General features: G+C 43.8%; 1 protein-coding gene across 1 annotated transcript; it reads right to left on the bottom strand.

Moving 5' to 3' along the window:
• Window positions 1-7,558: 7,558 nt before the first annotated feature.
• MZT1 (mitotic spindle organizing protein 1) lies at window positions 7,559-16,715 on the bottom strand. Its single transcript, XM_075265426.1, has 3 exons — window positions 16,540-16,715; window positions 9,439-9,584; window positions 7,559-7,987 (listed from the first exon to the last, which is right to left on the bottom strand). The coding sequence occupies exons 1-3, from the start codon at window positions 16,586-16,588 to the stop codon at window positions 7,964-7,966; spliced, it is 219 nt and encodes a 72-aa protein (XP_075121527.1). The 5' UTR covers window positions 16,589-16,715; the 3' UTR covers window positions 7,559-7,963.
• Between the last annotated feature and the right edge of the window lie 178 nt (window positions 16,716-16,893).

Below are 16,893 nucleotides of genomic sequence, written 5' to 3'. Positions count from 1 at the left end.
TCTAATTAAAATATTCCATCTGTCCTACCAGCATGCAGGGGCAGAAATACCCCACATTGTGCTGCTGTTATGACTAAAGGAAAACAGTTTATCTACATAAACCACCATTATACTGTGTTAGGGCTCTGGGGAATATATTATACTATGTGTGGCCACTATGAAGGGCTCAGGGGACCATTTTATACTATGTGAAGTATTACAGTATATACCATGTCGGGCCACTGGGGGCAGGCTCAAGGAGCATTATATACTGTGGACTCAAAATTTTGCTGTGCTATGCCTGCATCACAGTTCCCTCACTATAATCTTGCACATACATGTAGTGTTCCATAGCCATGTTATTCCCCATATAGTACTGTGCATGAATTGGGGCATGAACAGTACTATAGGAGGTGACTAGACTGGGATCATACTCAGTAACGCTGGATAAGATTTCAGTGAAGGAACCATGATGTAGGCTCTTATCTGGAAGCTGTTGGGTGGGCTCTAGAACAAGTTCCACTCATGGGCCCTAAGCCCTTGAATCCAACACTGCACAGGGAACTCCTATTTCATGATGAGGTGCAGTTCCCCAACATCCTTTTTGCCAAAGTCAAACTGCATTGCTAAGCACTTAGATCAACAATCCGCTGCCTATTATATACCCAAACATTTTATTTTGTGCTGTGTGAGCAGCTTAAATATCCTAAATTTCATGTTTTCAAAGGAGAAAAAATATTTTTTGTCTTGTTTTGTCATATACAGGGTGTCCCAAAAAAATGTATACACATTTTAGCAGCTGATAACTCAATTATTTTTTCTTTCTTTACAGACTGAACCCATTAAACCGAGTGATGGCATACAGACTTGACTTTGAAGAAAGGAAATTTATTCTAAAATGGGTTAATGGGTTCAGTCTGTAAAGAAAGAATAAATAATTGAGTTATCAGCTGCTAAAATGTGTATACATTTTTTGGGACACCCTGTAGATATATCTCAGAGACAGATCTCGTTCTGGGGTACAGTTTTTGTCCTCAACATGGCCGCTCCTATACGCTGCTAGTAATAAGATGCCTCAGCCACATTTCACTGATCCATCTGAAGGGTAAATACCCGTAATCAGAGAGGAGACTGATAGCGGACATTGCTGTGGGGTCTCTGCTGTGTAAAGCTCCTTTGTGGCACCATATTTGAAGTGCCAATATCTGCCATACTATTATGGTGGATAACGACAGAGGGTTAAGATATTGCTTGACTTAAAATCTGGAGCATAAAGTAGGGCTTGCTTATTAATCCAATTAATTTGCCATCAGGGAGTCAATTTAATTTGCATAAACCCCACTCTCAACATGCAACAGAGCTGCGCCGATGATGGATGTGGGGTTCAAGGAGCAGTTGTTGTTTCAGTAATTTTCAATTTATGTTTTCTGTGAAATGGAACTCAACAGTGGCCCAAGCATTGTAGGCATCTGGTGAGCAGCTAGTGAGTGGCTGTAGTTGGCCTCATCCCCTTGTCGGCAGAGGAGAAAGGACCTGACAAACGGGAGCTTTTTTTCCTCCCGGAACAGAGAAAACAGTGGGACTGGAAGAATGGTGTGAGAGGTTTGGTAAGGAAGTCAGTAGGAAAGAAAAGAAGGGGCAATGGTTGGAATGGAGAGCCTAAACTTTCTTTCCAATGCTGCCACTCCAACTCTTAGCTACACAGACTCCGCTCTACTGCTGCTTGTCCGTAGTGTAGAATAGGGTCAGTCTCATGAGCAAAAGTTGATCAGCAGCAGGGGAGGCAGAAATACAAGACTTCTGCACTCAGCAAACCTAACAATGGTGGTGAGGGGAGCAGCATATGTGTGTTAGCAACTACGCTTATCTAGTGTAGTACATGCACTGAGAAACTTTTTTTTATTATTATTGGACCAGAGCAACAGATTTTAAACTGACAGTGATGGATAGAAACCAAAGACTTTCCATCTCCATTAACAGGAACATATTTTAGTATGTTTAATAACCTGGTAGAGGGTTTACAAAGCAAGTGTCCATATGTGCAGATGATACTAAACTCTGTAAGGTAATTAATAATCAGGCGGATAGTAGAATATTACAGGGTGATCTGGAAGCATGGGCAGAACTTGGAAAGTTAAAGGGGTTGGCCACCCTTAAGCTGAAAAAACTACAGTGCCCCAGGCAACTCAGAAAGATGGTTATAGGACAAATGTGCTGTAAAAATGAAATTTATCTTACCTGTTCCCCATTAAAATGAGATATTGCAGTGTGAGCTCAGCCGGCCTGTGTGGGCGGGACATCAAGAAACTGAAAGTAAAACTCCCGGCCTACATTCCAGGCTGAGGCGCATCACAGCGCTGCCGACACATAGGATGTGATCACACAGCTTCATTCACCTCAGCACCTCCAGCTAGCAGAATGCGCTCACAATGGCTGTCACTGTCACAACACTGGGCTGAATCCTAGGGGTCCTGCACAACTAATAGCCGCTGAGGGCCACTATGATTCATCCAATTTGAATGGAGCCCCAAAACACCTTCTGTAGCGCTAAATTCAAATGGACACCACCGGACACCATCGATTACAATAGGGTTGTGACTAAATACTATACTCAGTAAGGACCTGGTCCTTATCACTTATAGTATTAGCCGCCTCATTGTGATCTATTTCCCATTACTGGTCAGGACTAGAGATGAGCGAACACTGTTCGGATCAGCCGATCCGAACGGCACGCTCCCATAGAAATGAATGGAAGCACCTGTGACGCTCACTTTGCCGGCGGCCGGCGTGCTTCCATTCATTTCTATGGGAGCGTTCTGTTCGGATCGGCTGATCCGAACAGTGTTCGCGCATCTCTAGTCAGGACCTTTTTCCCCCCTAGTGGTCAGGATCTGAACTGAAGTAGTATTTAGCAAACTCACAGTAAAATGGCTAAATCCCCTACTCCAGAAGGACCAGGTCCTCACCAGTGACATATATATATCACCAGTCCAAATTCCAGAGTAAAGTTCAAATTCTTATGACCCCCCTTGCAAGATACCCACAGGGCAGTTATTTCACCAATAGCCATATATTTCCTGTGCACCCCCCAGACAAGCATTCTATATCTTTCTAGTGCACCTCCAGTGTTAATACACAGCTCAGAACACTCCAAACAAGTTTCACACAGCTCCCCATGTGTCTTTTATGGCCGAAGCCCAACGTGGTAACAGCACGGCAAAAACTGCAGCGTATTCCAGAGTTTCTTTGTGCCTCTCATGCAAACCTAAGGCTTAGTTCACACGTAAATTACGTGCGATTTATTTTGGCACCGGAAAAAAATGCTTCCTAATTAGGAAGGGTTTTTTTGGACCTTGGCCTTCTTTTTGTATAGCATTTTTTGTAAAAAACCGCTTCCAACAAGGTCAGGCGGTTTTCCCATCCCTTAAAAGAGAACGGGCCGCAAAAAACGCGTCACGTTTTTACCGTGCGTTTTTTGTAAAAAAAAAAAATGTGACGCATTTTTATGCAAAAAAATGCACGGTAAAAAATGTGCTTCCCATTCACTTCTATTGCTTTCTTCAGGCGGAAAACGCCCTCTACATAGACTATCATCGTATGGAGGCGGATTATGACGTGGATTCCGCTGTCAAAATCCGCCTCCATGTCCCCGTGTGAACTAGCCCTAACACAGATATGAAAGATTCCTCCATTCTTCATGAGCCTCTTGTGCATCGCCAAGCCCCCCCTTCCTGAATGTACCTTCAGTGAAAGGAGCACACACAACCACCCCCCAGCTCTCCACGTGCCTCTCTACTATGCAGCCCACACCTCTCCTCCATAGTACACAATGCATCCCACATCTCTCCCCCCACAGTACACACTACACCCCACATTATACAATGCACCCACATCTCTCCACCTCCACACTACAACACGCACCCAATGACTCTTACCCCATAGTACACCATGCACCCAAGATCTTTCCCCCCCACAGTACTCTATCCACCCTACATCTCTTACCCCCACTACACAATGCACCCCAAATCTGCCCCCCACAGTAAACTGTGCACCCCATATCTCTCCCCATTAGACAATGCACCCCACATCTCCACCACTTTATACAATGCACCCCACATCTCTCCACCTCCACACTACAACATGCACCCTACAAATCTCACCCCATAGTACACCATGCACCTGAGATCTGCCCCCCCTCCCTGCACAGTACACCATGCATCTACATCTCTCAGCCCCACTACACAATGCAGCCCAGATCTCTCCCCCAGATTTGTCCTCCCCTCCACACCATGCACCCTACATCTCACCCACACTACACAATAAACCCCACATCTTTCACATCAGTACACCAGGCACCTCACACCTCTGCGTGTTCCTCCACTGCAATGGGATACAACTTTTATACAGTACATGTTCAAGGACCTTCTTGCAATCACAGACACGCCTACCCAGTAACAAGACTAGAGAGTCATGTGACTGTGACATCATAAGGTCCTTGCTGAGTAGTGAAAGACCAGGCAGAAGAGCAGAGCAGGCACAGACACGTGACATGGTCAAGCTGGGTCACATGCCCCTCCATGTCACGAGCTCAGTGGTCAGAGGAAGAGTGTCAGAGAGCCGGCAGAACCAGGTAAGTGGGGGGCGTGGCTTCAAAAATAAAGAGACAGGTGTAGAATTGAAAATGAATGTCTATGAGAAAGTTTATTATTTATCTTTGGGCTACACATTGCAGACTATTAGTTATAAAGTGACCAACCCCTTTAAGTTTAAAGGGAGACTCATCTTCCTCAACCCCTTTCAAGCTGCCACCATAGTGCTGTATGATATGTAGGTTCCTACATATCATACCTTTATTATGTTTCATAGTCCCATGGATGCCAAAAAAAATAAACATTTTCTTCACTATGCAAATTAGGTACTGGGAGCACAGCGGGCATCCACAGAGATCCCCGAGACCAGCTTTCTCTCTTGAAAACAAATCCCTGGCCAGTGGGAAACGATAGTACCGCTGCTGCAACATCGTCATCTGGTCTGTGAAGTCTCACACATGCATAGCCACATATGAGCTGTAAGCTCAGATACTCCAAATACTATAAGTTGATCCAGGGTTTGGAGTTGGGAAGGAAATTTTTTCCCCCCGACACGGGGCAACTGGCATCAGCCTCATAAGGGTTTTTTTTTTTCTTGCCTTCTTCTGAATCAAAACTGTAGGGTTATAGATTGGACTTGATGGACCTGTGTCTTCATCCAAACTCATTGATGTCACATTGAAATAAATATGGACGTGTAAACTATGCGTATTATTATTATGTGTTGAATTAATATATACTGATTTATCCCCATAATATGTACATTAGTTTGAACTCCTGGCACCTACTAGTGTATGATCATCCATTTCTTCATTGTAGCCAACTTTTTCAATTTTCAGTCCAGAGTGTCACATGATGGCTTACTGTTTGTGGAATAAATTGTACTTTGTAATGGCACCAATTCAATATCCTAAGCAATGTACTGGGAAACTGGGAAAAAAAATCAGAATGGAGGAGAAATTGGAAAAAAAAAAAGCATTTGCACCAATTTCTTATGGATTTACTTTTGAAACCATTCACTATGTGTTAGAAATGACATATTACCTGTATTCTGTGGGTCAGCACGATCGCAGAAGTATCAAATTTTGTTTAATACGTGTAATTTTTGATACCTTTTAAAAACATTTACATGTCTGAAGCTAGGTACGGCAGCTTTTTATGTGGGACATTGTCGCTTTTATTGATACCATTTTGGGGAAGGCCTAATGGTTTGATCACTTTTTATTAAAAGTAGCAAAAAATATAGTGTTAAACAGTTTATTACCTGTAAAACTAAGTATGTTGTATATGTAGTCCAATGTCCCTGTAGAAGGTTCTATATTCCCCCGTAAAGAATCTAAACAGCCTGTGCTATGATTGGTTAGGAGATATAATGTACAGTTTTTTTTTAGGTCTGTAAAATAAAGGGCGGGACTAACTCAACTGGGTCCTATTAGAATATAGGTGTACTCTAGCGGGGTTTTGGAATTAAAAATGCTCATAATGCATATATACTATTGAAGGATTGAGATTCTCAAGCTTGTGTCTTTCTTTTTCATGTTTTTTTTGTAACTAATTCATTGTTTTAACCTTTTTTTTTAAATGAACAGTTGTTTTGTTAATAAAGAGTACTTTGTTTGAACAGATCACCTGAAGGTAAGGTGGTCAGTACACCTGTATATATCAGAGGTACAGAGGCAATGTGATAGCAAGCCTGATGAAATGCTTACTGCATGAAACGATCGTCGCTTGATCTGTTTGTTATACCATCTACTCTATCCCTATGCACTGGATGTTTTTAAAAAGATGAAATAAAGCCTTCTGCTTTTAAAGAACCCATTGTTTGGGGAGTGCCCTGCGCTTTTTTTCTATTTTTTGCTACTTTTTGTATGGACTTCTTATGCAGAGAGCACATTTGGCAAGCTTGTTAGCTTTTATATTTGACAATATGGTTACCCGTATTTTGTGCTCCACCTCATTGCATCTGTTTTCTCAGGAAAAAAGAACTTTGTGTGTTCGGTAGTGCTGCTTTTTTTCTAATCACTTTTTATTAAACAGAGACAAAGAGTTGAATAAAAAAAAAATAAAAAAAAATGCCATTTTGATTTTTTTTCCTCTGCCAAGACATTCACCACATGTGATAAATATTTTTACATTTTAATGGTTCAGGCACAGGGATACCTAAACGGTTTATTATTGTTTATTGATTTTTTTTATTTTTTTTTATATGTGATGTAAGGAAAGAGGAGTGATTTGAATTTGTTGTGGTTTTTTTTCTATTTTCAAAAACCTTTTTTTCCTTTTTATTTTATAACCACCGAGGGATCTTGAACCATCTTATAATCTGAAAAATAGTCCCTCCACTGGCTACCCATAGCCCAGCGAATTGAGTTCAAGCTACTAACATTAACATTCAAAGTCATCCACAACCTGTCCCCTCCATATATCTCCAACCTAATATCTCGTTACCTGCCCACACGTAACCTCAGATCCTGCAAAGACCTCCTACTCCGCTCTACTCTCATCCTCACACAACCGTCTCCAAGACTTCTCCCGTGCATCCCCCATACTCTAGAACTCCTTACCAAGACACATAAGACTGACCCCCACAATCACAGGCTTCAAGAAGGCGCTGAAGACTCATCTATTCAGGAAGGCCTACAGCCTCCAATAACACTATCACCGCACCCCCATCTGTACAGTCTCCCCCTCTCCTTCTGTCTCTACCCCCTTCCCTCATAGATTGTAAGCCCTCGCGGGCAGGGCCCTCTACCCCACTGTGCCAGTCAGTCACTGTTTTATATCTGTCTGTATATTTTGTGTATTGTATGTAACCCTCAAATGTAAAGCACCATGGAATTAATGGTGCTATATAAATAAACAATAATAATAATAAAAAAAAAAACCACGTCATTTTATACTCTAGTAATATAATGGGAGATATTTAAATTAAAAACAAAAACAGTATAAAAGATCCAAAAAACAGAAAAGATTATAAGAGGACACCAAAGTATCAAAAACACATTTATTACACAAAGCATTGTACAGCCAGGCACGTATGGCAGGTTGTTTTGAAACAATGAGTTAAAACTACAATGTAAATCAACTATGGCACACAGTGTAGGTTTGCACAGATAGTTGCAATGAATTGTATCATTTATATGCATTTCTTTTACTGTAAGTGAGAAAAAAAAAAAAACCAAAGCAAAAAAAAAAAAAAGTTGGAGCCTTTATCCTTGAGGTCTGCCAACAAAATTCTTAAATAAAAGTTTCTTCTCCTATTTAAAATAACATAAAAATGAGTCATAGGAAAAAAAGGCAGAGGGACAATAAATTAAAGAGACTGAGCAAAGTTACACATAAATAGGAGGATGTAGAGAATATTCTTCTTTTATAGTGTCATCCACCCCGCATGATCAACTTGGTGCGTTTTCTGATGCCTAGATGTAGGATACACAAAAATTAATAAATTAAAAAAAAAAAAAAAAATTGAAAATATGCTATACACAATTAAATTTTATATATAAGGAATGAATGCCATTTTTTACATTAAAACCGCAGTGAAATTTTTTTAAAATCCATTTTCTGACTGCATCTTATAAAAATGCATTTCTGTCTGTCTTTCGGTTATTTATGCGTAACCAAACGACTGGACCGATCTTCACCAAATTTGGCACACAGATACTTCAGGTGTCCGGGAAGGTTTAAGACGAGAAGCCAACTCACTCGGACGTACCGTTCTGCAGATACAGCTCTCCCAAGACCCTGACACTCCCATTAGCCAAAACAAACCTGCAAGTCTTTCACTCATATTCCAACTGCAATACACACAGTCACTGCACATGTACAATCCAACACTGATAACCAAGCTGAAATACACGCATCAGAGGATTAGATACACAGGTCAGCACACAGTTCCACATGGCAGAGGATTAGATACACGCGTCTACACACAGTACCATACGCTGGAGGATTAGATACATGGCTCTTAACAGAGTACCACATATTAGAGTTTTACTCCAGGTTTCCATAGCAACCCAGCCATTTTTCTTCACTATTTTATGTCAGCCTTAAAGGGGCAGGGTGTTGTGAATGACACTGTAAGGGTGAATTCACACTGAGTAAACGCTAGCTCATTCTGAACGTAAAACACGTTCAGAATAAGCGGCGTCTAAAGCAGCTCCATTCATTTCTATGGGAGCGGGGATACGAGCGCTCCCCATAGAAATGAATGGGCTGCTTCTTTCACTCCGTGCAGTCCCATTGAAGTGAATGGGGAGTGCCGACGTATACGGCAAGCTCTGCTCATGCCGGAGCGTACACGCCGGCACTCCCCATTCACTTCAATGGGACTGCACGGAGTGAAAGAAGCAGCCCATTCATTTCTATGGGGAGCGCTTGTATCCCCGCTCCCATAGAAATGAATGGAGCTGCTTTAGACGCCGCTTATTCTGAACGTGTTTTACGTTCAGAATAAGCTAGCGTTTACTCAGTGTGAATGCACCCTTACACAAGGTCACATACACACAGCTTTACTCCAGGTCTCCATAACAACTGATCACTGCTTTTTCACTGATATTCAAAATGAGATACACATGACGCTTATGGACACACACAAGCGATATACAAAATACACCAGTGCAAAATTGGACAATTCTTATGGGGCCACTACACAAACAAAAAATTAAAATATACCCATGCGAAGCTGGGTCCTCCTGCTAGTATATATTTATTCTATTTTCTGTACATGTTTATGGGGATTGCCATCTTACCTGAGCTTTTCCTCTACTGTTAACAGTATTTTGTGATATGCTTCTCAGTAATGGATGCAATGAGGTGCTATTTATAGTTTAAATTTTTACAAGTCTGTCTTCTATAATAAGTTACTTGCCTTTAACCCTTCAGCTGCTCTGCGCAGCTCTTTGATAACAGATGACAAAGCCTCGGGATTGATTCCTTGCTCACACAGTCTTACACAAATCGACAAAGTCTCCATATCCAAACCGGTATTCAGCAATCGTGAAATTTCAAGCAGCACTGTCAGAAAACCCGTATAAGATCACATTATTGAAATGGTATGGAAAGATTCAGGTTTTCTCATTATACATACAGTGGAAATAAATGAGGGAGTTTACAGATTTACATTTTGCAGGGAAAACATTTCTACCTTCTCTGATGAATTCAGCTGTAAGGCTGTTCTCACGGAGTAACGCGTTGCTCATTTAGACACGTAATCGTGTCAGAGCGCGGCACTTCAAAGCAGATCCCATTGACTTCAATGGATGCCGGCTTACGCGTGCTACACATTGAAAACAATGGGTTACAAAGCCTCCCATTGATTTCAATGTGTAGTGTGCGTAAGCCAGCACCCATTGAAGTCAATGGGATCTGTTTTGAAGCGCCGCGCTCTGACACCTGTTTACGTATCTAAATGAGTGGCGCGTTACTCCGTGAGAATGGAGCCTAAATAACATCAGAACTTTTCCTGAGCGACTAAACCATGTTTACCCAACCACTGCTGACAGTTTTCCGCTCGGGACTCCCTCTATGAGCCAGAATAGTGAGCCGTCCAGTTGAATACAGCAGAGAGATGGCAATTCAGTTGTAAAGTGCCACGTCTATCACCAGATACCTTATATTAAACAATAATGGTTGGACTCTTGGTCATAAACACACAGTCAGTGGGGTCTCTTCCAGGACCCCCACTGATAAGCAGAATAAGGGGCCACAGTTCTCCAGAGAGAGCGGCATTCTTTTCATTATTTACACAGGCACAGAAGTGTAGTAGTAACAGTAGTACAGGGATTTACAGTAGGCCAGGGCACCATCGGCCGGAAACACTGCAGTAAAAATTGTGGCGTTTTACAGTACTTGCAAAGTGGATGGGATTCATGTGAATCCCATGCCCACTTTGCGGGAAGATAAAGAATAATAAAAAAAAAAAATCGTAGCGCGGACACACTGCGATTTCCAAAACAGTCGCAGTTTTGAAAATTTCAGCATATCAATTATATCTACGGAAACGCCATTGGCTTCCCTGTAAATATAATTGTAACAGAAAGTCCAGAGGAAAACTCAGTGAACTTTCTGTTCAAAGCGCTGTGCTTTAGCACAACGTTTCCGGCCCGTGGAGCCTTAGCCTTAAATAGGTTTTCAGCCTGTGGGGAGGGGGTTGACACCGGGCACCCCCACCAGTCATCTGTCCATAGCAGCCATAACTGCAACACAGGAACAGTCAGAAGTAGAGCTTTACTTTCTGCGTAGCATCCAAGCTTAGTTTTTGAAGCGCCTATTCTCTGTGTTAGTTCCCATGCCAGCTGTGACCAGCTCAATAAGGGTCCTAAGGATACTTTACCAATAGCTTTACGAAAACACAGCAATGGACAAAAAACAAACAAAAAACAACTGCATTTTTACAGTCTCAGCAAAGTGAATGAGATTTTTTTAGACCATCATCAGGCAACGGTCATGTAAACAGTCCAACTGAAATGAATTGAACTTAATGCAGCCGTGTGACAGCAGTTGAGGTTATTCATGTAAATAGAGCCCAACAGGGTTCATATCTTTGGAAGAACTGACAGCAGCTTGACAACCCTTATCAGATGACGTATAACATTGGGCTTTAGAAGAGGTGACAAGTTCTCTTTAACCCCTGGAAAAACGCTTTCAGGTAAGAGACACATGACATACTCTCAGCAGGTTAACTACTGCAATGTACAGCAGCAGTATTCCAACAATCCCATCCACACACTGCATATCAAGTACTACTGAGTGATAACCTAACATATAGGTTACAAACTGGGCCAGACAACCCAGGGATTGAGGCTGAAAGCTGACCACTGCTGCTAAATAATAAAGAACTGTCTGAAATGTAATGAGTTGTAAACACTGAATGTATCTAGCGGAGATACATAACAAAACTAAAGCCACGTACTGGGGGTTTCAACAGGACAGAGCTGCAGCACCTACACTTGCATGGGTCCATCACATCATGTGTGATGGACTCATGCAGTTCTAAAATTGATGGCCTATCCTAGGCTAAGCCATTAGAGGGGTATTCCCATGTCGCATACTCACCAGTCTTCACTGCTGTAAAATCTTTTTTCCTGGTTTATTGCATTATTTGGTGGGCAGGGTTTCACATGCAACCTACTGTTTAGCTCTGCCCCCAATTAGCGTGTAGCTCCGCCCACCGCATAGCGTGATCCTATGGGGTGGCTGAAGGGCCTGTGATGTCATCAAAGGTTCTTAAACACCATAATCACAATATTGGACTATGAAGTACAGGCAGGAGCAACTCCATTCTGTGTTACATACAGAGACTGCCTGTCTCTGCCATGAATGAACACAATTGAATTAGCTAGCCTGATAACTGGGAGAACAGAAGACGAGTTCAGAAATGACATACTGATAGGCAAAAAAAAATGTACATTGTGATCCCTATATGGGGCTCAGAATCTACATAAAATAAATAAATAAATAAATAGAAAAGAAATTGAAGTGGATGTATCAGACTGGCCATGCAGCTAGATATCAGAGGTCGTCTGGAAGTAATGCAGGCAACAAGCTGTAAACTATAAGGAGATATAAATCAGCTATATCTGACGAATGGAGCAAGTTGAATGAAGCACTGTATTGAGATTAACAGATAATTTAAAGGGGTTTCCAGGATCTGAACATTTTTGATACAGATGACCTATCCATAGGATAGGAAACCAGTATGAGATTGGTTTGGGAGTCAGACCCCAACCAATAAGCTGATGAGGCCGCCAGAATCAACCCTGCTCCTTCTCAAATGAATGGGAGCAGGGCTGCAGTCCCAGGCAACCACTACACTGTGGCGATGGTGCCTGGAAATGCAGCCCCACTCCCTTTCACTTGGAAAGGAGCAGGCATGCTTCCAGCTGTATACTTTTGTTCATGGCTTCCAGCATCTGGCTCAGCATCAAGTGACTGGTTGGGGTCCGACACCCAAACCCTGAACCAATTTGATACTGAGGACCCATCCGGTGGATAGGTCATATATATATAGTTTAAAATAAATAAATATAACACTCTTGTGTTGTCAGGAGCGTCATATCAGGTGGGGGTCAGTAAGGGATGTATTTCTGAGCCCTGACACTGGCTGCCTCTGTATACACCTCTGAATCAAACCCCCCTAACCGACACTGGCCATCTGACATTCCAGAGCTTAAAAGGTGCTGTTCAGGATAATAGTTTCCCTACTCACTCTCCCACCACAGTCCAATTCTGCTGCTCCACAGTCTTGTTTTGCTGGAAGTAACTGTTGCACGTGACCCCTGAGGCCAATCAGAAAAGGAACCAAGACATCACTTGCATACATCACTTGTGGACCAGACCGCACCGTGTTAGGGAACACCGAAGCACCGGGAACAGGTCCGTATGGCTTGTTTTTCCTTCCCCAGAAACCATCTTGAGTAGAAAACATTGTGGCGGATGGAGGGCAACCTTGTCCTTGAGGAAAAACACAAAAGGGAGGTTTCTAGACAGGGCAGCCAGACTGGAGATCCTGTGGATGGAAGTGAAGGCCACCTTCCACCACTGAAAGCAAAGAGAGATCTCAAGCAAAGACTCAAAGGGGTGAGCCTGAGGTGCCTCGCGGACGAGATTGAGTTCCTAGGGAAACCTGAGGATGGTAGCATGGAACACAGTGTGCCACTTCCTGAAGGAAAGTCTTTACCTAAAAAATGGAAAACCTGGATATACAGAAAAAAGATGGAAAGGGCAGACACCTGCCCTTGAAGAGAAAGAAGACAGAGTCTCTGGTCTACACCAGATTAGAGGAAATCAAAAATCGTGGGAAAAGAAAAAGATGGGAGAAGATAGATATTACTTTTCACCACCGCACATAGGGCTTCGACATGCGATGACAGATCTTGCAGACTGCGATTTTTGGGCCTTGATCCTGAATTCAATAAGAGAAAATGAAAAACCACGAAGCCTCAGGACCTCAGCTCCAACAGCCACACTGCTAAATGCAGAAGAGATAAGGAGATTATCATGCACAGGAAAAGTCCATGGAGCATTTGTCAGCAGGAACCAGAGATCTGCTTAACAGGCCTAGCAGCCACCAGGATAGATGGAACCTCCTCAGTCTCCAGTCACTATAAAACCCAGGGAAGAAGATAAAGAAGGCAGAAGTCCAACCAGGGAATAAGGAGGGCAGCGGTGGCAGAGGGTCCAGGGACCTGGCTATGTAGTGAGGGAGCTTGTGGCTCAAGCAGGAGATAAATAGGTAGACGTCCATCCAGCCCCACAGGGCAAAGAAAAGTGGCCCTCAGCTCTAGCAAGTTGATCTGGAGAGAGACTTCTGATTTGGACCAAGGGCCCTGAATAGTCAAGCACCAAAGACCGCTCCCAACTGGAAAGAATGAAATCGGTGGAGATAACCTGCCAACGGATGGAAAGTACCAGGTGGACAATTCTGACCGGAGACTTTCCCCAGCGTGCCAGAATCACAATAGACGAGAATGTGAGTGGAGTTGGGTATAAGGGATGACCTAGAAGGGCAACCCAATAGTACCCAGGACCCACAAGCAGAGACGAAGAGCATAGAATTCCTCCTAAGAAGACACACACTGGACAGCATAGATCTTGGACACCAGGAGTAAAAACTTGCTTTGGTGATAACGATGCATCATGTTTAGGAAGTCTAATTGCTGGGAAGGTACAAGAGAGGACTTGTACTCGGAGAGACAACCAAAATGGTTAAAGAGATCCAAGGAGACCCATAAGCTGGTCAGATTGTCTATCTTGGAGGTGGCCTTGACGAGAAGAGCGTAGAAGTGTGGCATCATGATGGCTCCTTTGAATCGCCATCACTAAACATTAAAAAAAAAAAAAAAAGAAACAAAGAAAATTTTTTTTTTTACTCCCACCAGAAGTTCATGCATGCAGGGCCTCGTAGGTGGAAAGAGAACTAACCCGCAGGGCAATAGGAGAACCAGGAAGCTTGGGAAGGAGGAGAGACTAAAGTAACTAACTGCGGCTGTTGTTGATGCATCTCCGGCACAGAAGTCAGCCGGGGCTCTGAAAAGCCTCCCGGAGGTCAAAGAAGAGAGCCTGCTGTCCCCCCCCCCCCCCCCATAATATAATTGAGAAACAGAATTGACAGATTCCTTAAAGGGATTCTACCACTAAAGCGTTCCTTTTTGTGTGTTAGACATCGGAATAGCCTTTAGAAAGGCTATTCGTCAGTTACCTTTAGACGTGGTCTGCGCGGCCCCATTCCTTTGAAATACCGGTTTTAGCCGGTGTGCAAAAGAGTTCTCTCGCAGAAATGGGGACGGGCCCCAGCGTGCATACGGCAATGGAGGCATCCCCACTGCTGCCAGAGGCCTCTCTCCAGCGACGCCTCCATCTTCAACAGCAACCGCGTCTTCTCCCGGCTGGGGTCACACTCCGCTCAGTAAGCAGTATGGAGAACTACAGGAGCGTACTGTGCATGCGTGCAAGAACGGAGTGTGACCCCGCTCCAGTCTGTCAAGAACGTCCTTCTCCACAGCAGAGCCTATCGCGCTGTACAGTGTGAGCGGAGAGGAACGCCCCCTCGATCTGCTCACAGTGCTCGTCCATAGACAAGTATTCAGTAGGGGAGGGGGGGTTCCTCCCTGCTCACACTGAACAGCGCGATAGTAGCTGCTGTGGAGAAGGACGTTCTTGACACTGTCAGGAACACCCTTCTGACTGTAAAGAGCTATGGTACCGGGACCGAAAGCTTTCCAGCAGTATATAGAACTGCCTGTGCCCCAAAATATGAAAGGTCCTCTTTAAGGGCGAATAAATCAGCTACATAGATTATGTGGTTATCGGTGGCAGTAGCGGACGTCAAACCCTCAGCAATCTAATATTGATGATTTGTATTAAGGACAGGCCATCAATATCTGATCTTGGACTTCCCTTTCATTTATGTTCTAGCCAGTGTCAGGCCTAGTTCACATCTGCGTCGGTAATATGTTCAGGAAAGTCCGCATGGGAATCCCCCCGAACGGACTATCGAACGTCTTGGCAAGTGGTGTGCAATGAAAGCACACAGACCCCATAGACTATAATGGGGTCCAGGTGCTTTCCATGCGATCTCCGCACAAGTCATGTGGACAGGAAATTAGATCATGAACTACTTTTCTGTTTGCATGTTACGTGCGGACAGAAAAGTACCTCACAATCTACTTTCCTGTCCGCATGACTTGTGCGGAGACCGCGCAGAAAGCACACGGACCCCATTATAGTCTATGGGGTCTGTGTGCTTTTACTGCTCACCGCTTCCCAAAGCATTTGGTAGTCCGTTTAGGGGGTTCCCATACAGACTCCCCGAACAGATTACTGAACACAGATACGAACCAGGCCTCCGAGCTCAGAATCAAACCTAAATAACATACCAGACACCAAATATAACAGCATTAATTGCTTGGAAATGGCGAGGGTTAGAGAAAAAACTCCAACTATCTCTAGGTTCACATTAGTGCTCGGGTTTCTGTTGTTCAGGGTCCACTTGGGAACCCAAAAAAACTAAACCCAATCCACTTAAAAAGCAGTTACCCGTGGACCCCATGGACTATAATGGGATTTTCCACCCATTTAATGTGGAGCGAAAAGTCCTGCTGATTATGGAATGGGAGAAGGAATCCACAACTAGTCACACAGCGCAAGTGTGAACCCAGCCTTAGCAGGAATCGGTGAAGCCGCAGCTAATAATTGACATAAAGAACTGGACATGGCGGAGGCGGTGCAAGGTCCTCTGTAAATGGCGCAAAGCAGGTAGAGTCCCCACTACACAACTGACATTGGGGAACACCAACTTCAAGCTATGGGTTTGGTACCTGTTATTACAGCACACGTTACCACAACACTAAGACAGGGGGCGCCAGCAGATCAGCCCACATACCAGCAGCCGGCACTAAGACGCCATCTGACGGACCAGTATATCCAGCAATGTGCTGCTATAGGTGCAGTTATATCAGCGCCCACTCACCATCCATGGTCTCCCTCATAGCGCTGACACTGACAGGCGCGCTCGCCATCTTTCACCGCCCGCCTAGTAGCCGGATGTACAGTCACTGCCGTGACGACACGTCCAGACGTTGGGGTCTACATGTAGAATGTGACCTTCCCTCGGCTCAAGAACCGCCCACAGGGGCGGAGCTAAGCGCAAACTCAGACGTTCTCTCGGAGAACTACCTCGGAAGGAAGAACAGAGCGGAGCTATATTGTTTCCATGGCGACAGGGGGCGGGGTTACATTCGAATTTGTTCGGCGGAACTCAGCTCACTGGTCTACACAGTTTGTTTGAAGACTCCGCCTCTTCCGTGATCTGTGATTGGACGAT

The sequence above is a fragment of the Leptodactylus fuscus genome, chromosome 2 (genome assembly GCF_031893055.1).
Source record: "Leptodactylus fuscus isolate aLepFus1 chromosome 2, aLepFus1.hap2, whole genome shotgun sequence".
NCBI classification, from domain to species: domain Eukaryota; kingdom Metazoa; phylum Chordata; class Amphibia; order Anura; family Leptodactylidae; genus Leptodactylus; species Leptodactylus fuscus.
The sequence above is the reverse complement of the archived record's forward strand: the minus strand, read 5'-3'. Positions and strand labels throughout refer to the sequence as shown.